The sequence below is a fragment of the Acartia tonsa genome, chromosome 1 (genome assembly GCF_053477335.1).
Source record: "Acartia tonsa isolate MP-2025a chromosome 1, ASM5347733v1, whole genome shotgun sequence".
Lineage (NCBI taxonomy): Eukaryota > Metazoa > Arthropoda > Copepoda > Calanoida > Acartiidae > Acartia > Acartia tonsa.
Genome location: NC_137260.1, coordinates 14,057,978 through 14,084,520, shown reverse-complemented (window position 1 = coordinate 14,084,520; position 26,543 = coordinate 14,057,978). Strand labels below are relative to the sequence as shown.

Genomic DNA, 26,543 nt, shown 5'->3' with positions numbered 1-26,543 from the left:
TGTGCGGCCTTTATATTGAATCATTTTAATTATGTGCAGGAAGGACTGCACTTGACCATAACACGTAACGAAAAAATGTGTATATACAATGCAATTTTATCCATTTTTAGTATTTTTAGCTTCTCTATAATGCAAAATGACTGTACTAAGCTGTAGTATGGATCATGTAATTTGATATGAATAAAACTTTGGCTATTGAGCTTATAATCAGGGTCCTTTTTTCCATTTCAGAAGTGATTTTGACTCCCCAACTTGAAAAATAACCCCCCCCCCCCCCCCCCATGGGCATTATCCCGTCCCGTCATAGAAAATTTTTGTTTTATTTATGCAAAAAAATGACCCATGCAAGATATTTTTTAAAGTTTTCTACATATATTGCTTCTATTTGAAATAGGCTTCTGAAATTGCATGCACCGATTCATCTCAAAAAAAGGTATACCCTCTAAATGTTTTTTTCCCGTCCGTATGCCTGTATGTAAGAAATAATGGATGAATTTCCAATTATGTAAAATAGTATTTTTACTTGGCTTTTATTTAGGATTCTAAAATTTTTATTAAGGATTTTTCCCACCCAAATATTCAATTTCTGTCCACCTTCATTTGTTTTGAATTCTTTGCTTAGCTTTTTAAGGATGTTAACAATCTTTTATTCTTATTTTTAAATTCTTTTCAAAAAAATCCTTATTTCAGAAGTCCTATATGAATTGAAATGTCGTCTTTGTATACAGTTGCCAAACCAAATATTAGCCCGGATTTTAGTAAAATGAAAACATAATTAAAATAACATTTTATTTTTATTTGTTTTGTGACGGTGATACAAATTTAAAAAAATTTAAACATACAAAAAAAATAAAAAGAATATAATAAATAATAGCAGCTTTAAGGAAAAAAGAATATTTTAGATATTTTTAGCGTTGATATTTTTATACTTTACCACCAGCCTGTTAGTGGAGAGGGAAAAATCTGTCTGTGGTCAAAAAAGTTTTCTTTACAAAAGTGGCCGAAGGGTAAAAAATACACAGGCCAAATATTTGTTATGAAAAAGGATATTTTTATTGTTTTAGTGAGATAAAAAGTGATTTGGATAATTCTTGATTCTCAAAGATTGTTAATTTTAGAATAGTGGAACAAAAATGTCGATTTAGAGTGAAAGAAAAAGTGCACAGTTTTTTAGGAATATTTTATATCTTCAAAGATCGACTTAAATTTTCTACCAACAATTCAATACTTGAAGATCCTATTTCCATTATAATAAAACCAGACAACCAATTCCCATTGATTACAGGACATTTTTCTCATGATTCTCAATGCATGACAATGAGCTGCAGGGTATGTTGAGCTCTTTGAGGCTAGGTCGTGCTCGTAATACAAATGTGTCGCATGATCTGACATAGCATAATTTGTAATGACGTAATTGAGATGCTATTTGAGTCAAATACCTTCTAACTATATTTGCTAATTTCTTAATCAATTAGCTAGGTATTTATGTTATCATTAACATTGAGAAATGGAATTAAGTTTTTAAGGGGATGGTTAAGTGCATGATAAGATATTATATAATAATATTTTTATATTTCTTACAACCTATTGAAGATATAAATATTCAGCTGAGTGCTCCCAAAAAATCATATACAGAGACAAAACACCAAAATTACAATAAAATTAAAAATTCAACACCTTTGTAGAAAGTAATCCCTAGCACCATACATCCTAGCCATGGTGGGGAGTGAACAGAGCCCGCGGAAATCTAGTCACAGCCGGAAGGAAAGTCGGCGGAAGGACAGTGAACTTGATTCAGAACCTAATTCAGAAAATCTCTGGTAAGCTATATATGCAAGGATTTAAATTTTACTTTTGGCAGTAAACCTAACCATAGCATAATTAATGGTAGGAAAGGAGTTAGGATCGGGAAAGTAGCCTAGAAGCAGCCCTGTGGGAGGTTAGGTACAAATAAACAGTAGAACAGAGCTAAATGGTAGTCACCTTCCAAGTCTTGTGTTGTGTAATTTTCGTATTTCTATGATGACATCCTTCTTTTTCTCAGAAACTGCATATAACATAACTTTGTAAATAAGTTTACTATGCTGTTGAAATTGTCTATGACTAAATAATAATATAATGGTTTGTTTTTTATTTTAGGTCTTCCTTACTATCTGAGGTACAGACAAGTAGGAGTGCTCAACTAGCTTCAACTAAAAGTCTTCTTGTTCTTGGTAAGCAAAATTTTCTACTTCACTTGGTGTATGATTTACTTTATTTTCTAATTACCTACCTACCTGTAATAAAGTTTAAGATTTTTCTTGATTAAAAAAAATTACAACCTGTCTTCCTTAAAAGGAGCCCAAAACTTACCCTTGTTGAATACCAAACTTTTAGTTATGCCGTTTTAGGGATCTTAAAAAAATTAGACACTATATGAACAACTTTATGGAATATCTAATGATTAATGACTTATTCATTTTATATTAGGTGATAAAGAATCCGGGAAGACCACGCTTATCGCCAAACTGCAAGGAAACGAGGACCCTAAGAAAGGATCTGGGCTAGAATATGGTTATATTGATGTTAGGGATGAATATAGAGAAGGTATGATCCAGTTTTGCCTCTTAGATTGTGTTCTATATAAAGATGTAAGGTATTTTCTTATTAAATTAAGTTGATTTAGGAATTCTTTTAGGTTAAATAACTTAAACTAAAATAGTAAAAACACAACTTTCTTGTTTCAGATCACACCCGTTTAAGCCATTGGATCCTGGACGGAGACCCCACCCACGCTAACCTCCTTTCCTTCGCTCTGACGGAGACCAACTACTCCGACACGACGGTGCTGCTGTGCGTGTCCATGACAACACCTTGGAATATTATGGACCAGCTACAGAATTGGGCCACTGTACTTCAGGCAATTTATGTCTTCAATTTCTATCAATCTATTTTGTATCATAACTTCATATTTTCAGTATTACACGATTGGAAACTTACTTTTTCCATTTAAAAGTAAATGCACTAACCTAAATATGTATTTTCATTCATTTCTTAAGAATATTTCTATTAATATATGAAAAATTGGACACAATTGAATTAATATAGGATCACATCGACAAGCTGCCGTTAAGTAGCGAAGAAACGAAAAAATATCAGGCCGAGGCGTGGCGTAGCTGGGTACAATACATTGAACCCGGGGACGAACAGGAACTCGCCTCGCCGACCAAAAAGGGCCGCGGCGGAATTAACGGCGGTCCCGGCGGCGAACCTGAAGAAGAACTGGAGCTCGAACCCTTGCCCGAGGGCACGTTGACGCGGAACCTTGGTTTGGATCTAATTGTTGTTGTAACAAAGACGGATTATATTACAGAGTTGGAGAAAGATTTTGATTATAAAGATGAACACTTTGATTTTATACAGCAAGCAGTAAGTTACATTTTAATTATTAAAGTAAAGCAAATCAATCTCTGTATCTATAAATAAGATTTTGTCTATATGTATGTGGATTTGTATTGTTTTATTTACATTTGCATATGCTTTTAATCAAGTTGACCATAATCGAAAAAATAAGTACCTAGTTAGTAGTTATGTCTTATTCAAACAGTTTTTATTTTAATATTTTTAATTTCTAACAAATACTTTTTTTTGTTTTAGGTGAGGAAATTTTGTTTAATGTACGGAGCCAGCCTTTTCTATACTTCTGTGAAAGAAGACAAAAATTGTGATCTTTTGTATAAATATCTTGTACACAGAATCTATAATTTTCCTTTTAAGGTAAACACTTCAATTATGTAAACAAAAAAAATAAACAGTTTTCAATGTTTCATTTTAAAATAAAATAATCATTCATCCAACAACAACAAAAATTTATCTCATTTTTAAGCATAAGTAATATACAAGCACAGCTAAGCACTGTTAATAAAATATACATAAAGATTTTATAAATACAAATGCATACAACATTTAATTTTACTTTTTTAACTAGAATATCATTAACTTGATATTGGTGCGCTACTTAGGAACTTTATTATTTTCAATTTATCCCTTAATTAGGTACCTACGAAGATGCAAATTAAATAAGTGTGTATATTAATTGTTCTAATTATGTATCTAATACTATTGTAAACACTTGTTTAGAATATTACATTCTTTATATTATTCTTTTTATGATAAACAAGGATAACATCATCCATGAAGCGTAGCTCATCAAACATAAACAAACAAATTAAAGGAAAAGAAACCAAAAAGTAGATGCTTATTGCTTATCTATTCTAACAGTTCTGAAAGATCACGATGCCCAATAGACGATTTTATTTAAATCGCAATTTTAAAAATTAAGAATACCTAATTGAATCCAAAATAATGTTATGTTAAAAATATTCATATTGTTAACTTTTTAGACCCCCGCATTGGTAGTTGAAAAAGATGCTGTATTTATCCCCGCGGGATGGGACAATGACAAGAAAATTGCAATCCTTTATGAAAATATGCACAGGTATCAACTTGTTAATGAAGCGCAGCCACTTTATAACAATAGTATTTTATTACATACAAACAATGTAATATATGAGAATGTTTCAATGTATGATCGATCGCGATCACATCTTCTGTATTATTTTATATTCTTTGAGATCTTGAAACATTTTACTGTCTGTATTATATTCTGCATTGGATCCCCCGCTAAGTTGGGGGGATAAATGAAAAAAATATGTGAAGGTGAAAAACAAAAATGTATTGTGTAGGTATTGAAAATATCAGCTGATACTATTATCCGGAAAAAAATTTGAAAACCAGACCAAAAACACCAAAGATATGGAGAAATTTTGAAACTTGAATTTTGTTTAGTATCCGTCCAGATCAATATTACACAGATGTGATTGCCCGGCCAATGATTGGCATTGGAAGAAAACAACAAACATCCAGAGAAATTGAGGTATAAATATAAAACCTAGGATTGTAGGTGTAAAACAGTTGTCGGTATAGTAATGGGTTCATTTTTGTACGCAAGACGGAACAACTCATTACCTGGCTATCTGAGTATCAGTTTTGTATGTCACGGACCAACAAAAGACTGAATTCTACGACTTTTTTTGAATTGTACGATACACCATGGTTTGTAACTGAACCGGTTTTTGTCTAGCGGGATGAATAGGGTTCAGCAATCAATCAATCAAACTTGCTATATAGTTAAGAGGGTAAATATTCTTTCTCATTGTGTCATGATGTCCATTTTAAGATATTATGATTACCTACCCAGAATTGCAAGAGTAAAAAGAAAATATATATCTATTTTATTAAATACTACAAGAGACACTTAAATACCTAGCATAACAAAGTCTTTTAATAAAAACAACTAAAATGTAAGATGGGAATTCCCGGGAAGATATTTCAAATATTTTTCGTTTTGCATAGAAAAAATGTGTGTCATGCTTTTAAAGTTAGGTTATTTTATGTTTGTCCTCTGAATGATTCACATTTTACAATTCATTGTCTTATCCCTGATTTTTAAAACAGTATGTTTTTTCCAGGAAAAATATTTTTACTTAATAAATGTTAATTTCAGGTTGTAGCGGAAGAAGAACAGCAATTTCTCGGGCGCCAACAGGTTTTCCTGCAGCAAGGTGTTCCTGCCGCAGGCTCAGCACCCGGTGTCCCCGCAGGGGTACAGAAAACTCCGGACAGGAAGGTGCTCGGCTCACCAGGTGTCCAGGGCTCACCTAAGAAGGTAAAAAAAAAGACTGTAAGGGAATTTTCCTTTAATAGGATACACAAATGTTTCATATTAATGTCGTTGCTACAAAAGATCTAAACTACAAAAGACGAAATCTTACAAAAGACCCAATGCATAAGTCCAATCCTACAAAAGACCTAATTTTTTAATAGGCCTAATCCTACAGAAACTTTTGTAATTAGATCTTAAGTATCAATGCCATATTAAGATCATATTCATGGAACTCTCTTAATATTAAAGCTCCTAAAATGTATGACAGTAAATCTGATTTTAAGTTACTAATATACCTATAACTAGACAATGAATGAAAAATAACAAAAATGCTAAACATGCTAAAAGCAATACGAAAAATTACTTTTCAAAAGACTAAAGACAAAAATTCAAATCTGTTTTTTCTTCAAATAATGATCAACTTTTTTTTTATATATTGATTTTCTATAAAAAAAAAAAGAATAATTTTAAAAGCATGATATTAACAATAACTAAGACTAGACGCATCATAATCTTGATAAACATTGATAACAAAAGGAGTTGTTCTCTGAAAAACAAATATTGTAAGTTTAACAAATAAGGCAAAAGCACATCGGTCTATACAATAAATAAAAAAAAATATAATTGAAAGGATCTTGAAATTTATGCTCATTTGAAATTATGAACTTTGTCTTTTTTTACGTTTAGAGTTGCTCCTCTTAGGTACCACTAAACTTTGTACTAAAATCAATTTTGATTTAAATGTAGTATTATCTTAGACAAAAAACAGTTAAATTGTCTTTCGGAAACATCTTCTTGTTTAAAATAAAATTGATAAGGCTAATAAATGATTAATTTGTTCTAAGCGGAGGCATGGAATCAATTCTGATTATGTAAGCTATACATACATACAATATTTTCATAGTTTTTTTGTAGGGATAGAAGAAAGTATTCTGAAATATAAAAAAAACAAAGTTGTATCTAACTGCCATTTTTGTTGAAATATTATAAGACTTACAATTAATCTGGAATTACCAATATAATTCATACGAAGCTCGCAACGCATGAAAATGCGCGAAAAATATGAATATTTTTATAGCCGCGCGCTCCGTTCTGTGGATTCTATTATATATTTCTTATTATTTGTAGGCCTTAAGATTTTTGCCAGTCTATGTAAAAAAAGCAGTATGTAAATCTTTTTACCATTAGGAGAAAGAACACCTTTAATGAGGAAAAATGTATTTCCAACATGATCATATTTCTTTCATCTTAATCTGTCATGTTGACAAAGTTTCAGAATATTTGGTTCTATCTCTGAAGTTTTATAATTGCACAGCTTTTATATTAACCCGGCATTGCTTTAGATTATTGGATCGGGTGTAGTTTACGGTAAAATATTCCTGGTATCTTTTATCTCCAAAAATCTATCAATTTAAAGGCTGTTAGCCGCTAAACATCTGAAGTTCAAATTTTTAACCAACAAAAGATGGCCCATTAATAATCTAGAATAGCTATTACTCAAAAATACACAGTTATCTCGCAGCACAAATAGATGCGCGAGAAATACTTATTTTACGCGTGTTTTCTCTAGTCAAGCTTACCATGTGCAGCATTGAATCTTAGCTATCCCAGATTATTTATAGGACTTATGTCGCTTATAACGTTGTGCGGACATAACCATTTAAAGTTCATAGGGTTATTAAAATAATCGATCCTAGAAACATTTTACCGTGAACTGCACCAAATCCAGATTATTATATATTTGTGCTTAACATTGAATTACAATACATTGATTTTTTCCCTGATTAATTTTTTGTTGCATATTTTATCCAATTATATAAGTTGAAGTGGGTTTTGGAGTATTTCTAAATCGATTCTTTTTGTCGATATTCCAAAAGTTTGTTTGGTAGGATGCGCTGGAAATTTGAACTATTTGTGCGAATTTAACATAAAATTGTGCACTGCATGCATGAGTTTAGTTCTAGACAAGGATATGGATTCTATAAAAATATTAAATGAAATATAACAGCCAAAAAGAGTTAGTTTCATAAAAAGGTTTGTTTTATGAGGGAAAAATCAAGATTGATATAAAAATAATATTTTTACATAGAAGCGTATGTTGTAAAATAAACTTAAAACAAAAATGTTATTTTAAATTCAGAAAAGTTGATTTACTTATTTAATAAACATGGTAAAAAATTTAGATTTTCAAACATTGTTTTAAACATCAGATACTTTTAATGGAACTAACTCTTTAAGTGAACTTCTATGTTAATAACAACTCCGATTTAAATCTTAATTTTGGTTTATCATTTGTTTTACAGAATACTTGTCCTTGTCTTTGAATCTTAAGTTTGCAAGGTTTTAGTTTCAAGTAATTAAAACTATTTGCTTCATTGAGTTTATAGTACCGTAGCTACTCTATAATTGTTAGGAAAGTGAAAGTACAAACTACTAGTCTGTGAGGAAAAGAAATTTTAGAATATTTTCCAGTATTAAAATATAACATTTTTAGTTGATTTTAAGCACTGCTTTTGATTATGCTTATCCTTGTTATGATATACTGTATGGTGAAAAGTTTTATAATTTATTTTTATTTTTTGGTTTGGCTTTTATATTTATTTAGAAAATTTTAGCTTTTTGACCAGCTAGGTAGTAATATTGATTTTAAAATATTGGAAAGGGTAAGATCCCTATTACAAGCTTTTGGTTCATACGAACCTACTTTGTCGGAAAGCTGATGGGTTTGAATTTCAGTCCCAAAGCCTCATAAAGACGATTAAAGTTCCTTACTGCTGCTGCAAGATATGATTTAATGATAGTAGGGGTCGAGTCGGGGGAATGTCTTGGACCCAAAACAGATAGAATTTGACAACCTTTTCTGTAAGAGAAAAACGGTTAAAAAATCTATCTATAAATCATCGTACCCAAAAACTTGTCCCCCCCCCCCCCCCCCCAATACTTTTTGATTGGCAGTTTTCATACATAAGAATTGGGGCAAAGATTGATTCATTGTCCATTGTCCTATCCTTGCATTTTTAGACAAATTAGACATTTTTGTTTGTATTAGTCTACCCTAGAAAAATATTTAAATATTTTACCTAAACATGTTTTTAAACTTTTATTTCATTAGATGGACGTGACCCCAGGAAAACAAGCCCTGGGTGCCAACACAAGCGAGGGGGTCCTGGCAAACTTTTTCAACTCCTTGTTGAGCAAGAAGACGGGGGCGGGTGGTGTGTCCCCCGCTGGTCCTGGACTCCCCCCGGGTGCCCGTCCTGGCGTCTCTCCGCAACCAGATGATTGTAAGTATTTTAATTGTAATGCCAGTGTTGTGTGTAAATAAAATAAACAAGGAATACAACATTTATCAAATCAACGGAAAAAGTGAGTTGTATAGCAACTGCCCAGTGGCCATATAAAAAGAGAAATTGTGATTATTAAAACAATAGAAATCACGAAACCTTCGTATTATAAAGTAGTAAGTAAATTTGTCTGGTTTTATTTACCATTGCACCGATTGAGTTCTCTAAATTAGGGAAGTTTTACTCAAGTCTTTTGAATCTTTGTTTCTTGATTGAAATACCCTAGAGACCGTTCATAAACCATTTCAGTTGTTGCCAAATCAGTATTTTGAATTCTCGTAATAATTGTGCTTAATTTTATGTTTAGACAAAGCAGCTGTGAGATCAGATGCAGCCGCAGAATTAGATAGACTCACTAGGTACGTAATAATATTTTCTCGAAAACATTAAGATGATATTTAGAGAGTCTAGTTTTTTTTTCTCTATTAATCTAGGGGTTCGTGATTAATTAGTAATCACATAATATAAGTAGTGCAACTGCTATAATTAGAGCAGGGTTAGATAATGATGGGTTGGCTTATATATATCTCATAAAATAAGGACTGTAAAGTGAAAAGTCAACACACTAAAAAAATACTTGATAAAATAAAACTTAATGTTCAGATATTATCATTTTAACAAACACAACTAATTGTTTGACACAAGGTTAGATTATATAAATGATTTTAAAATGCTTGCTTTTTACTTTCTACTTTGTACCTAAAGGTTTGCTTTTTAAGTTAAGCAAAAAGTCTTGAATTTAGTAAGGGTTCCTAAGAGCTAAAAATAAGTTGATATACATCCCCAATGATAATAAACAAAATTACACCTCCTCTAGATGAAAACTATTTGTTGAAAAGTTTAGACACCTAGAGTTTAGAAGCAACAAATCAAAATTCAATAAAAAAAGTGCTCAAAGTTTTCGAGCCAACGAATAAGAAAAAACTTTGAGTACCAGTGTAATTTACTATTCAATAACCCCTTTCTCCCTTAGTAACGTAAACTCGTAATCATGTCATAAAGGATACTTAGCAATAGGAATTACAAGCTACCTTACGTGGATGTTCTTAAGTATCATATATTATCATACCTTGATTAAGAGATCTAATTCGCAGAAATCATACACAGATCAAAATAAACAAATATTTAATTGTTTCAGAAACCAAAAGAAAAGCCTGGCCAGTCCAAACAACAGTTTAGACGGACACAGCGCATCAGACTGCTAGCATAACAACAACAACAACTTATCACGTGACACCCCGGGGCAATCAATCAATCAATACAGTCAACTAGTATTTATCATATGATAATGAGAATAATATTCAGTTTTTATAAATATATTTTTTGTCTTTTTCATGAATTAAGTGATTGTTTAAGGACCAGAGTAATAAGTTTTCTTACAATTGTATTGGGTAAAAGAGTCTTCAACAAAAAAGAGAACTATTCACGAAAGAGGAGTAATGAGTTTAGTTACTCAACACTAAGTATACAAACTCTTCAACTCTCATTGGTGAATAATCCTTTTTGGTTACGGAGTCTTATTTCTAAAATTTTGTAAAGAAGCTCCTGTTAAAAAAAAATGTGTACCAAAGGCTTGTAAAATCATTTATTATATTTTTCATTTGTCTTCACTGATTTTATCTTCCATTTTCTTTGCTTCATTTTGTATGGCAGATTGTAGTTTTACTAAATACTGGATTTTAAAAATATATAAAAGGTTCCTATATAAAAGATTAAAGAATTGTAATATGTATATTTAAACTTGTAAAAAAAAAAAGAAAGCCATTTCTATTGATTAGTTTGTTTTATTTAGATATTTATTTTGATACAAAAAATGTTTTTTTTCTTTGTTAAACACGAATCGAGTGCCTTGAAATTTGTAATGGCATGTATTTTTTTTATTTTCAATGCATTTAAAATGTTTTCGCTCTATGCACTTAAATTATTCCTATTTTATATGATTATTAATTATTATACCTATGTAATATTTAATTTAAATCTTCCTACAATTTTTATTTTGAAAAGAAAGTTTGATGATTCCTGGTTTGTTTTTACCGATACAGTATCGGCTGTGATATGATAAGATATTTTATACAGTGTTCTGTCAAAACAGCTCAAATTAAACAGTAAACAGTTTAAAACAACTTAGAAATAGCCTCAGTGGAACTTTTTAAACAGTTTTCATATAAAGTACATTGAAAAATATTAAAAATCCGTCAAAATATTTAAATGAAAATGTTTCAAATTCTTATTTTTTTAGCTGTTTCTTTGTTATTTGATTTGAGCTGTTTTGTAAGATTACTTATTTTATACTGATGTCCATAGAAATGGTAGGATTTATATTAATCATTAAATCTAAGATATTGTTTAAATAATTTAGTAAATATTAGAATTAAATCAACTGTAAAAAAATGGTCTGAAATATGTAATAAAAGAAAAGAAAGCTCATTTTATGGATTTTTAACAGATTTTTATAATTGAATAGTTATTTATACCACATTTTAATTTACATAGGAACTTTAACATGAAATTAATTTTTAAAGTCACAATAAGATTTAATTTTTAAAATGTGTTACGCCAAATACTTTATATTTTGTATTTACAGGGATATAGGGGTTGTTCAATAGGAGATATATTCCTCCTAAATAAAAAGAAACTTGATTCTTCTCCTATTATGAAGAAATTGTAAAAAGAGAAGACTTTACTTAGGAAGAGTATTAATAAATCCTATTCCTATATCTCTCTATCCCTGAGTATTAAATTGATAAATAACAAAGAACCAGTGATTTTAGATCATTCATTTTATCATTTTATTTATTTTTAACATAGATTCTATATTAACAAATGAGGATTTCATAGAAAGATAGTTTCTTACCTTAAATAATTCAATAAAAGAAATCAATTTAGTTACCTACCTATTCAAGAACTGATGGATTTTTTCCTTTTATTTACAGCATTTTAAAATTACTACTCAAGATAACATGCAAAGTACTAAATAAAAAAAATAATCAGAGGTGTATTTCAGATTTCTGCACAATTTTTCAAGCTTTTTCTTCGACTGCAAAAATAGTTCATTTTCCACCCCCAGTTAAAAAATTTTTGTTTATAGATGAGTGAACAAGTAGCTTTTTGCTGATATTTCACATATTTCCTAAATCTTTGATGTTTTTGGTCCGATTTTCAAAATTTTCTGGAAAATAGTACCAGTTGAATTTTATTTTTAAGGCACCTTTTTTTTCAAAACTTTAGCCGGGGATCCCTTGCAGAATAAACTTAGTACCTAACCATTTCTTCCCATCCCTAAAATTAAAATGGTGTAAATAAAATGGAACCAAATCTAAAGTCTTGTTACTGCATGTAAGTTCACCAGCCTGCAAATAAAAGAGCTTTTGTTGAAAAATAATTTCATTGTGTACATCATGTCTCCATAACAATCCTGAAAACAATAATTATAAATATTCAGTTTTATTATTTTTGTTTTGTTGAGTTTTATTATTATTTTGGGTTCTGTTAGTTTTGGTTTTAAGGGATTTCCAATTTCTTTCAGTAAAACTAGTACTTAATAAGTCTGTCTATAACGGGTTTTTAACGGATTTTTTCTTTAAATAAACTTTTTTCGCGGATTTTTATATAACATTCCAAAAATATGTTACTTTTTTATTGCTTGATGTCTTTCTTTAGCATAATTTAGGTTATGGGCCAACAATCTGATAGAATTATCCTATATTATTTAAATATTCTAAGTTATCTAAGAAACTAACCCTTTCGATTAAAGACGTTTCTTTAAAAAATAAACCAACAATAAGAAAACGTCAAATAAGATATTCAAGGATTTAAGTAATTCTAAATAATCAAAAATACTTCATGATATTTAGGAAAGAAATACTAAGAGAGATATTGCTTCTGGAAAATATCTGTTTTTCCTACAACTTTTTGGCCAGTCAAGATATTTATTATCATAATTGTGCTTTAATTGTTGATTATAAAAATGTGTTCCCAGTTTCAAAGTACTTTATTTTGATTGGCGGAAAAGAAGTTGGTCTTATAGCTTTTTCACATGCTATGCTATATCTTTAAATTGTGTTTAGTATTTTTAATTATTTAGTAAACAAGAATCCTTTGGTATGATTATCTAACTAACAATAATAACTACTGCGCGCTCTACCAATAACAACAAACTTTGGATAATACGCATAACTGAACTATCATTTCAGATTATAAATATAAATACAGAATGCCTTGGCTTTCCAGAATCTTGTCCCAACCAAACTTAATAAATACTCGGGCTAGTATCAGAACATTTTGTGCTACGTCAGTGATTAATTACAAAGACATTTCTATTGAGGAGGAGAAGAATAAGATAACAGTGGAGGGTAAAATCTTGCCCTCCCCCCGTACAAAATATTTGGTGGCATGTGAACAGGCTGGAGGGGAGCAGGGATGCCATCCCTTCTGTAAATCTTCCATAGCTGCAAAGGTATGTAATAAGCGAGAATAAAAGAACAATATACGTATAAATTGTATCTAGCCTTTTTTATGGTCCCAAGGACCTCTAAATCAGTGGCATCCAAAAGGTATAGGTATGGGTTTTCAAGACCCACTTTTTAAGATTTGGCATGGCCTGGCCGAAACTCGTAGGATTTTCAATTGAACTGACTAAAAAGCATTATAAAATTATAAGCTGTGGTTCTATGCAGTTATGCATGTTTATATGCCAAAGTAGTTAGAAGTAAATAAAAAGCATTGTGCATTTTCTGTAGATAGAAATTATTGGTTGAAAAGTGTATACACTGCTATTTAGTATGGACCAACTAATCAAGATGTAATAAAAGCCCCTGAATATTTAGCCAACGATTGAGAGAACGTGTTTATAGAACTTGGATTACCAGTATATTACAAAGTCATACGTCTTTCCTTCTCCCTGTTAAACCTGTAATTTTTATAGGTCAAGCATACAGATGTATTAATTCTGGACCAGTTTCTTGACCCACAGGGGCAGCTACATAAAAGAGAAAATCTAGGAATGTGTAAGGTAAAAAATGTGTTTTTTTTTTATTTCATTGAAGCACACCTAGGTACTAATGCTCATTATTAAAAGTAAAACCATCCTATCAATCTTGATATTATTTAGATTTTTGATTTGAGTAGAAGGAATTTCTTTTCTAATAAACGGGTGTACCCTAGCTTATACTGAAATAATACTTCATTTAACTAAAAAAGTCCGAATTTGAGTCTTTTGCTGGTTGGTTTTCTAAATTATTTCAAAACAATTTATATGAACATGAAAGATTTATTATTTTTTTTTATTACCTATAGAAGCAATGGTTCAGATTAAGAAAACTGGTTGAGATGGCCCAAAGAGCTGGGCTTATGCCAGGTACAGTATTAATATTGCATTTAAATAACTTTTCAAGATTTTTAGAGTTATGTCAAAGAACCGTAATTTATTCCTTTGTTACTTTTCTAAATTTTTACGGGCCCTTTATTGGTTAAACTGCATAAAAACAAGCATAATTATAATTCCTGAAAATTAAAGATAACCTACTAATTTGTAAGAGATTTATAGGAAAATTTAACTATTTTTAGTTGGTAAAAGTGTGTATTTAATTTAAAAGTATTCAACAACAAAAAGTTACCTAATACATCTCTACAAAGACTACTTCAACTTAATTTTTTATCATTATTTAGGGTAAACTCACAAACAAAAGCGAATTTTACATACTTCTTAATTTGTATCATTCATATAGTGCCTACTGATATTTATTTTTAGGAAAAGAATTTTATGCTAAAGAAGTCCGACAGACTAAATGGGGATCTCAGAACTGTTATTGGGACGAAAGTTCTATCGATGCTCAATGGAAAAAATTGGAGCAGTCAAACAAGAGAAGCTACTTTTTGGGTTATTGTCAACATTCCAAACCAGTTTAAGTTATTGGAAAGATTATTTATACTAAAAAGTTAATTAAAATTAAAACTTTTTTTCTGAATATTAACACAATAGGTAACTATCTTTGTAAGTGATGAAAAGATACATAGCCCAGCCCCCTTTCCTTCATTTTGATTATATTGTGCCATCCCCTGAAGGGTTCCTAAGTCTGCACTGCAGGGCTGAGCTTATCTTACTTAAGATATTTTTAAATTCTTAAACTTCATATAGCTTAATAAATTGTAAATAAAGGTGGGGGGGCGGGGTTAGGTTTTTTCTTTGCCTAACCCCTGCGTGGGTCCTAACCGTGCGGGGCTACCAAATATAAACTAACCTGACCTAAATTAATAAACAAACTCACGAAAAACTAACCCCGGCCCCCTTACTTCAATTATAATAAAAAAAATCAGAGCTTACTTTGTGTTATAGCACCGATTGATCTGGATATCTGACACTTTTCTATAGATTTTCTCTACAATAAAACTAAGAAAGGATGTTTTATGTGTTCACTATTTTCAAAATATGATATGAAACCGAATATACAAATTTCAGAGTACAATGTCGCGTCAAACCGGACGCATAACTGATATTAAGAAAGTAAGTGGGGAGTTGTTCAGTCTAACCTATGGAGCTCTAGTTGCACAGATTTTAAAGGTAATTATTTTATAAGTTAATGGCGAAATCAGTTTTTTTAATTGCCCTTTAAATGTCTTATATATAATAATGTATAAGTCAGATATTTAAAGTAAATTAATAAGGTTCAGGCTAAAATAAGCTGCTGTGTGAGTTGTAAATGTTTTTTTAGGTATTTAATTCTAATTTTCCCTTATTATCTAGGTAATCTTATTTAACTTTATTTCTCTTATTTTACCGCATTGCATAAATTCATATGTCATTTGATTTGCATCAGGAATAAGACAAGGGATCGTTGAAAATAGTTTTTAGCAACTGTGCAAATTGTTAAAGGAATTTTCGTGGGTTAAATCTTGGCAAACTTTCTTGTGGCATATTTTTTTTTTTATAAAACTATCCCTGTAAAGAGTTACATGTATTTATGCAAATCATAATTTATTGCATTATCGTGGAATGGCTTACTCTACCGTGATTTATACATAGGTAAATGGAAGATGGATCAATCTCTTATTCCATGTTTAAAGCAATACAAAAAAAGTACTCTTTAATTTTTAGTTGTAAACAGCTGAAAACACCGTATAGGTTTCGTGATTTTTTTCCCAAATCAATTTCATTAGTGGTATAAGCTGCGATTAATCCCTCTTCTTAGTTTCTCCTTTAAGAATGACAGCATTTTTTATTCTTATTCAAATGCTATTGGCTGCACCCCAAAAATCTATGAGAGGGAGTGCAGTGAAATATCCTAAAACTACCTCGGGACCTATAAGATTTTTCATGAAATATAGAATTCAATCGTTACAGCAATTAGCGAGATCTTAACGGACAAACAAAAAATGACCTACTACTTTATTTGTAGGATTATTTCTGGAATAAGTTCCCAAAGTAAATGTTTCTTGAATGAACATGCCAATCTTTACTTGATTGATGATTTTGTGTTGGCAATTCAAATAAGTGGGTCAACTATTCTGCAAGTTTTTGTTCTTTTATTACGGGATAGAATGCATTCTTGGAATAATAACATCTGCTAGATTTTTTATGAAAATAACAGGGGTGTATATTATACATGGGATCTCCGGCTCGGGGGGGGGGGGGGGGGGGAAATAAAAAATAAGTGGTTGGAGGGGAAAAAAATATAAAAATTAAGAAAACTCAAACTGAAAACATTTTTTCCATTTCCCCCCCTCCTTGGTGAAAAAAAATAAAAAAATGTGTGGTAGGAGGGAAAAAATAAATGAAATATAGAGTTCTTTAAATATTTTCCCCCCTACTTGGTGAGAAAAAACTAGGGGGGGAAAAAATAAAAAAAATTTGTCGCCGGGGAAAAAAATAAATCTTGTGCAGAATATACACCCCTGGAAAATAACCACGCAAAGAATTATTATTATCTTACCTATCTAATGCAATGATGAAAAAATGTAAATTGATGAGTATCTTGAAATACTATTTTGCGGTATCCCTCGTATTGAATATGGACCTCTAACGAACTTTTTGAAGAATAACATCTTTTTGATGCTTATTTTAGGTTAGGTTAAGTTAAACAAAAATATGTATGTATTACATAGCAGGGAGGGAGGAGACATTGGGCTGTTTATTACACTAGTCCCCAAAGTTTTATATTACCTACCTACCGTTTTCTTAATCGTTGGCTTTACAACTTTTGGAATTTTATTGAATTTTTATTGGTTAGTTCATTAGTTTGAGTTTTCAAATTCAAACGTTTCAACTACTAAGTTAATCTACAGAAGGGGATAATTTTGTGTATCATTGTGGATGTACATTAGTGTGGCCCAAATGAAGGTCTAAATCGCTTTTCAATGTGCGGAATGTAAAAATAGGTTATGTATTGTTTGTAGATTTTAGCCCTATAATTGATTTTAAGAAAAAATCTATCGCTATCTCGCTAAATGCATATTTTTTTTAACCTTTTCTTCACCAAATTATGAAAGCCTTGCACCAGATATAAATCAAAACATCAAATTTTCTGTCTGTTTGTTTACAAACATTGAAATAAAATATTAAAATCACCAGGAATAAACATATGAAGAAAGAAAGTATAAAAATTTATTTATGTACAATTACAATAATTTGGGAAAGCTAATTCATACTGCAAAATCATTGAAGAAAAATAATTAAAGATAAGCCTTACTCTTTATTCCTGGTTTAATAAAAAACAATTACATTATTTTTTGCAATATTAATTTTTTTATTAGTATGCTTTTTTTAAAAGTTGAGTATGATAATAAGTATATTACATATTTTTTTACCTTCATTTAATTTTTTATTTGAGTAAATTGTCTCTTTATTGGCGACAATGTCTGTTGAGCCATGAAATTTATTAAAAACACTTTTTCCTATTTTATGTCTTTAAAACGTATATTTTTTTTTGAGTTTTTCATCATTTCTCTTCTCATAAGACTAATATCTACTGATTTAGTTCAATTTTTTACACAAATTATCAATTTAAATAAAACAATGTTTTTAGACGTTTTTCGGAATTATTCGGCAGGAATGGCGGTTCTGCCTACTTTTTATAATTGCTTCATATTTGAACTCTTGTTACATTATTTTAGGTTGGCAGTTCTTTAATTATTTCTTGTTAAAATCATGAAAATATGAAGTTTTTGATAAAAAGCTTAAGATTGAAATTTCGATATCAATTTTCATTGTAGAGAGGTCTAGTTTTCACAAAAAGGTCTACATTTGAGCCGGTAACAACTTCAAGGTATCCGCAATTTGATATGGTAAAGATTTAAAAATTCATGTTTTTTTGGGCCAGTCTAATGTACATCAACTAATCGGCCATTGTCTTATCATTTTAGATCCCTGAGTGATTAGGTACTTAGGCACAATAATAAAATTATTGTTCAAACTAGATTAAATTTTTCTATTTATTATACCTACTTAAAAAAATTACTTAAATTTGTAAAGGTATTTAATATGATTTAGGATTATGAGAATGTGGAAGAGGTTAACCGACAGCTAGAGAAGATGGGATATAATATTGGAGTCAGAATTGTCGAAGATTATCTCTCCAGGTAGTTTTAGAGATCTTAGCTGTCAAACAGCAAACGTTTAGATATCTAGCGTTAGAGAAAAGTAGTGAAAGAGTTGCTAATCGATTGTGTGAAATTAAATAGATTCAGTTTTTTGGCAAATGAGTGTTCCTCAAGCATTTACATACATTGGGCGTGAGTGGTTGTTACTTCCCCCCCCCCCCCCCCCCACAAAAAGCCTGGACGTTTTTCTTTCAAGATCCAATTTATATAATATTTTTAATGGCCACAAATATTTCAGAGATAGAAATGAAGCTAAAAACCTTCCTAGTCCACCAACACAAAAAAAATAAATTTTGGTTGACTTGTATTTTTACCTAGGACGAACACAACCAAATGTACAGACTTCCGAGAAACCTCAGAGAAGTTGCAGCAAGCTATGAAAATGTACCTTAATGTCTCACCTCAGGTTAGAATATATTTTTATTTTTATTCATCTTGCAAGGTACAAAAATTGTTCCAGAGTTTTCTCAATTTATTATATAGACAATAATATAAGAGGTTAACTTCCAAACAAAAAAATATGAATTTTACATATTTATTCAGACATTACAAATTGTTTTCAGCATGTTTGCTCTTCTCAGATGTCAATGTCTAACTCTTTCTTTTTACCTATTCTGATTTTTTATGAAAAATATGTTAAATTTTTTCTCCTCTTTCGACAATTCAAACAAAACTGATTTCGATCCTATAATTTTTCATTTTATTATCCTTGGAAAGCTGTCGATAATACGATGCGACAAATTGCTTTTCTCGTCATTTTTATGTTTTCAAGGAATTAAAAACAATGTTCTCCTTAAAGTTTGTATGTCAGCATGTTCCTAAATCATTAGGAAAACTCACCTTTGAATTTAGTCAATTTCAAAGAACTAAATATTTATGCAACCTTCATATTTTAGATCACAAGTTGGTCACCAGCCAACGATGAATTTTCTCTAGTATTTGAGGTAATAGGCTTTTTTTTCTAACGTCTTAATATATATGTATCAAAAACATATTTTCCAAATTCCCATGTCTTTTACTTTCTGTTTTACATATATCTTGCATCAATGCATAGGTTATAAAGTACTTTTTTGTCTTTTTGTTAGCCTAAACCACGACACATTTAAAGTAAGAGAAGGGGGGCTTTGCCTTGGTCCAAAACCTTGCAATCAATGGGTTGATTGTCTTTAATAAGAATGATTTAAGTGCCTTTGAATCTAATATAAAGGTCTGACTCGACGTTGTTATCCTCCGTCTCCCAGAGCCGGGATATTAAACAAAGAGGTTTTTAGGTTTTCTTCAAGAACCATGACATTTTTCTTTTCACATTAATTTTTTTGAGAACGCAATAAAGGAGTTAAATTTTGGGTTATTCTTTTTGGTTCGTATAGACTTGATTTTTACTTCAGTGGCGTGCATGCACAGGGTTCTCCTAGGGGATGATTTATTGAGATGGGAAAAATGGAAAATAAGGCCTTCCCCCTTCTGCACTCTTATTTTTCAATTATATTCAGTCAAATCCTGTTGGTGAATTTGTTGAGCTTCCAGAAAACTGTTCCAACCTGAAATATGCCAATATTTTATGTGGAGTCGTAAGGTAACATATATATTACATGGAGAATTATACATGTTGTCCTCATTTTGTTGTTGCTGCGCTACTTTTAAGATATAGGAATTGGGGGGGGGGGGGGGGCGGATGAGACACTTATCGAACTAAAAACTCAAAGGAACTCAACCAAAAAAAGGAGATTCAGCACTGAAATTTGGCCTGGTGGTCTTATCCGCCTCCCCCCCCCCCCCCCCTTTGGATCTAATCCAGAGGTGGATTCTTAAAACAAGATTTTTTTAAATAATCCTCCTTAGTTTATAGCAGGGTTTCGGATCCGCATTGATTTTATGCGGATCCGGATCCGGATCCTCAAAATTTGGTCAGTGCGGATCCGGATCCGGATCCGGATTCGGATGCGGATCCGGATCCTACTGGATCCGGATCCGGATCTTTGACAATAAAAATAAGATCACCAAATTTTTCAAAAAAATTTTATTCTCTAATTCGAAGTCAAAAATACTTTTAATTTTCAAGTCTGAACCTAAACCTTAAAGATTGGCTCTCATCAAGAGAATGTCTGAGATTTTATATAAATTTAGGTAGATTTTTCCATTTTTTCCGCATTTTTTGGAGTCTAAGGATCCGGATCCGCATTTTTTTGCGGATCCGGATCCGGATCCTTGGACTCAAAAATATGCGGATCCTTGCGGATCCGGATCCAGATCCGGATCCGAAACCCTGGTTTATAGTAAAATAATCCACAGAAACTGTGAACTTTTAAGGCTGTTTGTGCTGCCCAGGGAGGGAAAGAACATTGGACTGTATATTAAACACTAGTTTAAGTTTTAAAAGCACATTCTCTCATTGGTTGACTTGAAAATTGTTTGACTTCTTAAATCTTGATTTGTAGGTTCAAACTAGCTGTGTCCAAACTTTTCAACCAATTATTTTAATTTACAAAAAGAACTTTTTTTCCCTTTGGGGGTGAACATCATTTATCTTCCACTTTCTTATCCCGTAAGATTCATATTGCTTCCAATCGACGTTTTATTTTTTCGCTTAATTTGCAAATGTTTGCGCTCCTGTTTCTTTATCTAAAATTCCCTCGAAGTGCCTAGTTGAGCATAGATAACCCCCCCCCCCCTCTTATTTTTTAAATAATATAGGGAGGGGGGGAGTTTTTCATTTGTTTGTTTATTACGCCCTAAGAGTCCTAAATGGGCATTGGGGGGGGGGGGGGGGGGTATTTTATTCTTAAACAGGCACTTATTGGAAAACTCCAACTTCCTACACAGTGCAGTGCAACCAATTTCAATTATCTTTTTTTTCTGTAGAGGAGCTTTAGAGATGGTGCATTTAGAAGTAGCAACCTCATTCGTTCAGGATAACTTGCAAGGTATATTTCTATCATGCAGAGCGTAGCTATTCGTTAATTAGGTAATGTCATTGCGTCCGACCGTATGTGCGTCATTATATGAGTGTGTAGAAAATAACTAAAATAACACTCCTGGGGAAAATTGTAATATAAAACATATAAGATATACCTACGACGGTTCTCAGCTTCTTTAGGGTCCGTGATTCTGGAATAAATCCAACTTAAAAATATCTGCAAAATTCAATAATTTTTTGGGTTAAACTCTGAGAGAAACTGTTTAATGTATCCAAAGTGACGACAGAGAGAGAAAAATAGAAGAAAGGAAAATGAGTTTGAAAATAATATTTAACTTAAAAAACTTTTGTTACTGGTCTCAGGGCTAGGTAAGCTTTATGCTTATTTAAACTGTTAATTGAAATATAAGCATGAAAATCATTTCTAAAATGTTATTTTTATTCAGGAGATAATGTGACAGAATTGCGAGTAAAATTCTTGAAAAAGATTGAAGATACAGTGCCCCCTGGCGACGATTAAACAAACTATAATAATTTCATGATAATTGTGGCAAAATTGCAGGGATAGTCTGAAAAATTAATATTTTAAGAAGGTTTCATTAAATAAGTGTTAACAAGTAGGTATTTCACCATTAAAAAATAACTTATTAGAGAACGTCCAGCTAAGTAGTCGTAGAAAATATAATTCAAGTTATGACTGTATTTGAAAACATCCGTTAATCTGCCTAAGCGAAAATTTTGGAAAGTTTATTCAAATGAAGCCCTATAATTATTAATTCCCTGTTTTATTGCCACTTTTAAAAATTGTATTTTATATCCATGTTTTGTTTATGTTTATTTATCTGTGATTTTGTAGTAGAAAAGTATCTTTTTCTCTCATAGTAAGTATTTTAAAAACCCTTAAAATAAAAATTAATTTCTTAAATTGTAATTCTCAAATGTAAGCCTAGTGATTCAAAAAGGCAGTGTTAAGCATTTAATTAATTGCTGGTTACTTTTTAATATTCTTTTTATACTGCCATTTTTAAATAAAAGAAACTGTTAATCAGGTTTATTCCTTGAGACAAAAAAATACTAAAATCTTGATTTCTTATCTGATTATAAAACTAGTTTGTTTTATCTTACAGAATACCTTTCTCTTTATCTGAAAATATCAATAATTAGAACTAATTTCTATAAGAAAAATATGTAATTATATTCTGCATTATAATTATTATTATTATTTAATGTGATATTGTTGATTAGAATTATTAATAATAAAGTTGATTCTCAATCCTTGAAATTAGTTTATTTGCAGTTTAGGATTAGAAATATTATTAATTATATTATTATAACAAAGCCAATATTATGAGCAAAGTATCACTACAATTAAGTCCTAAAAATGTAAGCATGTCTCAATCAGTATCCTGTATTTGAAATTTTGTTTATACCTTTATATGATATAATGCTTATTCAGTTCTGACTCTACAATTCGGTGTAGAAAATCAATTTTCATTGGCGTTTTTATCAAGCAAACTATCTAATTCCAGCACTTCCAATGAAATGATGACAATTGAACCCAAAAATGAAGTTCTAGGTCCATTTATTAGTTCCATTCCTAGTCTGAGAATACCTCTAACAATTGGCTAATTCTCAAATAAAACCTTAAAAATACCCTGTAGGTTTTCAGTCATTTCGAGGAGCGAGATATTTTAAATGGACTTTGGTTCCTGATTTACTCCTTAAGACCTTTTCTGGGAGGAAAATATTTTCTCGTATTCATTCGAATCCGGTGGACAGAAACCGGTTCTCATCAATACGAAAAAACTATATCTAGCATCGTATTATAAACCGCTTTCTACGAATATAGAAATGTACAATCATAAGATTAAAACCATTTTTTTAGCCCGTGCCTTCGGCACCTCGGGGCTAAAAAAATAGTTTTAATCTTATAATTGTACATTCTATATCCGCGGAAAGCCGTTTATAATACGATGCGAGAAAAAACTATTCTCGTATTAATTCGAATCGGGTGGATAGGAACCGGTTCTCATCCATACGAAAAAACTATGTCTAGCATCGTATTATATACAACTTTCTACGAATATAAAAATGTACAATCAAAAGATTAAAACCAGTTTTTTTAGCCGGTGCCTTCGGCACCACGGGGCTAAAAAACTAGTTTTAATCTTATAATTGTACATTCTATATCCGCGGAAAGCCGTTTATAATACGATGAAAGAAATAACTATTCTAATGCAATAAAATTCGTATCCCTTTAAGGGAGGAAGAAAAAAATCGAAATTTATATAAAGCTGAACTAAAAGTCTTAAAACATTTTGAAATTGTCATTTGTAGTGAGTAGAGCTTCGCTTTTATGGAAGTTGTCAGCATTGTTAATAATAATCTGAATTGGAAAATTTTACTTTCTCTGATTCGTATTAATTGGTCAAAAAGCCTATTTGGCTATATTAATATTTACAATATTATTGGCTGATAATCAAAGACCCAATTGAGAGTCGGCACAGGGTCAGGACATAAGTAATTTAACCCCTTCCCCTCTATTGTTTTATTCTAAAATTATTATTGGTGAATCCTTATGTTAGAGATAAAATCAACCTTATTTGACGTTCGCTCAAAGCCCCCCAAAAAATGGACTTAAAAGTGTATTAAACTGTATATAAGTCATTTGCGAATATATTGATACCATTAATTTGCATCTTATACAAAAAAAAATATGTTTTTTTAATATTTTTCTCTTGCTACAAATCAAATTTCAAATTTGAGTCACCAAAAATGCGAAACTAATTTTTGCTCTAGAACAATCATTTTTTGGAGTTAGAAAGTGCTTAATACCTCATTTTAATCGCCTGGCATTGCTTTATAATATACAGGTAATAACTTGGTTGTTTTTAGAACAGTTGACTAAAAAATCGAGGTTTTGTGATAAACCTACTTTTGTTGTTTCTCCATAAATGATATTTTTTTTTCCAAAATTTTTGGCTGTAAAGAAGCTTTATATATTCATATAACATCCACCTAAATTTGACTTTTGATATATTATCTATAACATCACCAGAAGGAATTGAATTTTGGAAAAAAATATTAATTTATATTTTACACTGCTATGCATTGTTCTCGTTCTTGTTTCTAAAAAATATTTATGTAATTAAAAAGATAATTATTTAACGCTTCTATAGATACCTTTATCATTTTTCTAGGCTAAATATAACTATAATTACACCATTTTAAAGATAAACATCGTAACATATTAATGCAATCATTGAATCGGTCTGTATTATTAAGCTGGCAACCCTTAAAACAGCTGCATTTCATAATAAACAAACAAAGTAAAACAATTTGTGAATAAGTGATTTACTATTTTAAAAAGCAAATCATTTTTATAATAAGGGTGTGTATATCCGTATGTACCTACGCCACCATAAGCTCTTTTTGTTAATTCAGGCGTGTTAGAATCTTAAACGTTGGGTGATGATTTTTGTAGCAGTTAGGTACTTTATAATCATTACATTCTGTACAGGGACTTCCAGGCAGGTGGGGACGGGGGGGGGGGGGGAGGAGGTAAGAGGTTAGTAATTAATTTGGGGGCACCCCCAAAATCTTTTAATTTTAAATCTTTAATCTCCCCCTCACCCCAATAAATATAAAAAGCTTGGACGTCCTTGCCTCTATGATATAAAGACTACCCCCACAAATTTTTACCCCCCCCCCTTTCCCCCAAATCAAAAAGCTTGGACGTCCTTGACTCTGTAAGTTCATTTAAAACATGCTGAAATCAATTTGTGTACAACAATTATCCTATTTATCTGTTTTAAGTAGCAAAGCTACTCTATAATTCAAATGTCCATCCGTCCGTCTGTCTGTCTGTCTGTCAGTCTGTCTGTCCGTCAGTCTGTCTGTCCGTCCATCCATCTGTCCGTCTGTCCGTCCATCCGTCCGTCCATCCGTCCGTCCGTCCGTCCGTCCGTCCGTCCGTCTGTCCGTCTGTACGTCTGAGACAGAAAGAGGGAATCGTGATTTTCTTGGCTCCTACAAAAGATAGAAGGCTGAAATTTTCATGGATTAAATATTCTCCATATTTTCACCAAGTGGGCAAGATCAATTCTCTGGTCTCTGGTTTCTATATATCTAAAGATTACCCCCACAAATTTTTACCTTTCCCCCAAATCAAAAAGCTTGGACGTCCTTGACTCTGTAAGTTCATTTAAAACATGCTGAAATCAATTTGTGTACAACAATTATCCTATTTATCTGTTTTAAGTAGCGAAGCTACTCTATAATTCAAATGTCCATCCGTCCTTCTGTCTGTCTGTCTGTCAGTCTGTCTGTCCGTCAGTCTGTCTGTCCGTCAGTCTGTCTGTCCGTCCATCCATCTGTCCGTCTGTCCGTCTGTCTGTCCGTCCGTCCGTCCGTCCGTCCGTTTGTCCGTCCGTCTGTCCGTCTGTACGTCTGAGACAGAAAGAGGGAATCGTGATTTTCTTGGCTCCTACAAAAGATAGAAGGCTGAAATTTTCATGGATTAAATATTCTCCATATTTTCACCAAGTGGGCAAGATCAATTCTCTGGTCTCTGGTTTCAGGAAGCCCATTCAGTTATGAGAAGTTCACATTAGATATAATATTTTTGTATTCATAGTTTACAATTACAGATTTATAATGCTTATCCACAGATCATTCAATATTTCCGCTTGCTGTGCATTTACAAATTGTGATAATGAAGTGACCCATTTTCACCTACAAAAAGAACCCTTATTTTCAAGAGCAAAAGGTCAGTTGAGAGGTGATACAAATACAAATTTATGTGAAAGACATTACATGCGTTTTATAACATCTTACACATTTTTTGAAAAGTTTTGTTACAGTGAAACACATAAGAAACAGATAACCAAGGGCTTAAGGGTCATATCAGACGAATTTGCAAAAAAGTACAATCTAATTCAAATTTGACTTAGACCTCAATTAAAACTCTTGGAGAGTTATTAAG

The 26,543-nt window shown here is 31.3% G+C and overlaps 3 protein-coding genes across 6 annotated transcripts; all 3 read left to right on the top strand.

The window, feature by feature from the left end:
• Positions 1-1,127: 1,127 nt before the first annotated feature.
• Positions 1,128-13,242, top strand: Dlic (dynein light intermediate chain). 2 transcript variants are annotated; one of them, XM_080172531.1, is made up of 16 exons: positions 1,128-1,174; positions 1,608-1,820; positions 2,140-2,213; positions 2,470-2,586; positions 2,727-2,899; positions 3,088-3,408; positions 3,637-3,756; positions 4,383-4,477; positions 4,828-4,915; positions 5,546-5,707; positions 8,817-8,988; positions 9,356-9,407; positions 10,187-10,439; positions 10,588-11,153; positions 11,325-12,531; positions 12,772-13,242. In XM_080172531.1, exons 2-13 carry the CDS (start codon positions 1,717-1,719, stop codon positions 10,251-10,253), a joined length of 1,545 nt encoding a protein of 514 aa, XP_080028657.1. In that variant the 5' UTR covers positions 1,128-1,174; positions 1,608-1,716; the 3' UTR covers positions 10,254-10,439; positions 10,588-11,153; positions 11,325-12,531; positions 12,772-13,242. The 2 variants fall into 2 exon arrangements, with proteins under 2 accessions (XP_080028657.1, XP_080028650.1); XM_080172524.1 differs by lacking the exon at positions 1,128-1,174 and having other exon boundaries at positions 1,588-1,820; positions 8,817-8,990; positions 9,352-9,407; positions 10,187-12,531.
• A 14-nt stretch (positions 13,243-13,256) lies between these two features.
• mRpS18A (mitochondrial ribosomal protein S18A) lies at positions 13,257-15,506 on the top strand. The gene is made up of 4 exons (XM_080172544.1): positions 13,257-13,504; positions 13,973-14,059; positions 14,344-14,404; positions 14,798-15,506. Exons 1-4 carry the CDS (start codon positions 13,262-13,264, stop codon positions 14,953-14,955), a joined length of 549 nt encoding a protein of 182 aa, XP_080028670.1. The 5' UTR covers positions 13,257-13,261; the 3' UTR covers positions 14,956-15,506.
• Positions 15,506-22,834, top strand: Bet3 (blocked early in transport 3). 3 transcript variants are annotated; one of them, XR_013882580.1, is made up of 8 exons: positions 15,506-15,607; positions 18,533-18,621; positions 18,961-19,048; positions 19,539-19,586; positions 20,136-20,218; positions 21,505-21,566; positions 22,006-22,440; positions 22,687-22,834. XR_013882580.1 is itself a non-coding variant. In XM_080172556.1 (7 exons), the coding sequence occupies exons 1-7, from the start codon at positions 15,512-15,514 to the stop codon at positions 22,077-22,079; spliced, it is 540 nt and encodes a 179-aa protein (XP_080028682.1). In that variant the 5' UTR covers positions 15,506-15,511; the 3' UTR covers positions 22,080-22,834. The 3 variants fall into 3 exon arrangements, 1 of the variants encoding a protein (XP_080028682.1); XR_013882578.1 differs by having other exon boundaries at positions 22,623-22,834; XM_080172556.1 differs by having other exon boundaries at positions 22,006-22,834.
• Positions 22,835-26,543: the final 3,709 nt, after the last annotated feature.

What these genes read in the sequence shown, in the direction of transcription:
- Dlic (XM_080172524.1), top strand. Translation starts at nt 1,717, where the DNA reads ATGGTGGGGAGTGAACAGAGCCCGCGGAAATCTAGTCACAGCCGGAAG. An exon ending in TCTATAATTTTCCTTTTAAG is followed by an intron (nt 3,757 to 4,382) that starts GTAAACACTTCA and finishes TTAACTTTTTAG; the next exon opens with ACCCCCGCATTGGTAGTTGA. An exon ending in TCCAGGGCTCACCTAAGAAG is followed by an intron (nt 5,708 to 8,816) that starts GTAAAAAAAAAG and finishes TTATTTCATTAG; the next exon opens with ATGGACGTGACCCCAGGAAA.
- mRpS18A (XM_080172544.1), top strand. Translation starts at nt 13,262, where the DNA reads ATGCCTTGGCTTTCCAGAATCTTGTCCCAACCAAACTTAATAAATACT. An exon ending in AATCTTCCATAGCTGCAAAG is followed by an intron (nt 13,505 to 13,972) that starts GTATGTAATAAG and finishes TAATTTTTATAG; the next exon opens with GTCAAGCATACAGATGTATT. An exon ending in AAGAGCTGGGCTTATGCCAG is followed by an intron (nt 14,405 to 14,797) that starts GTACAGTATTAA and finishes ATTTATTTTTAG; the next exon opens with GAAAAGAATTTTATGCTAAA.
- Bet3 (XM_080172556.1), top strand. Translation starts at nt 15,512, where the DNA reads ATGTCGCGTCAAACCGGACGCATAACTGATATTAAGAAAGTAAGTGGG. An exon ending in GTCGAAGATTATCTCTCCAG is followed by an intron (nt 18,622 to 18,960) that starts GTAGTTTTAGAG and finishes ATTTTTACCTAG; the next exon opens with GACGAACACAACCAAATGTA. An exon ending in ATTTTATGTGGAGTCGTAAG is followed by an intron (nt 20,219 to 21,504) that starts GTAACATATATA and finishes TTTTTTCTGTAG; the next exon opens with AGGAGCTTTAGAGATGGTGC.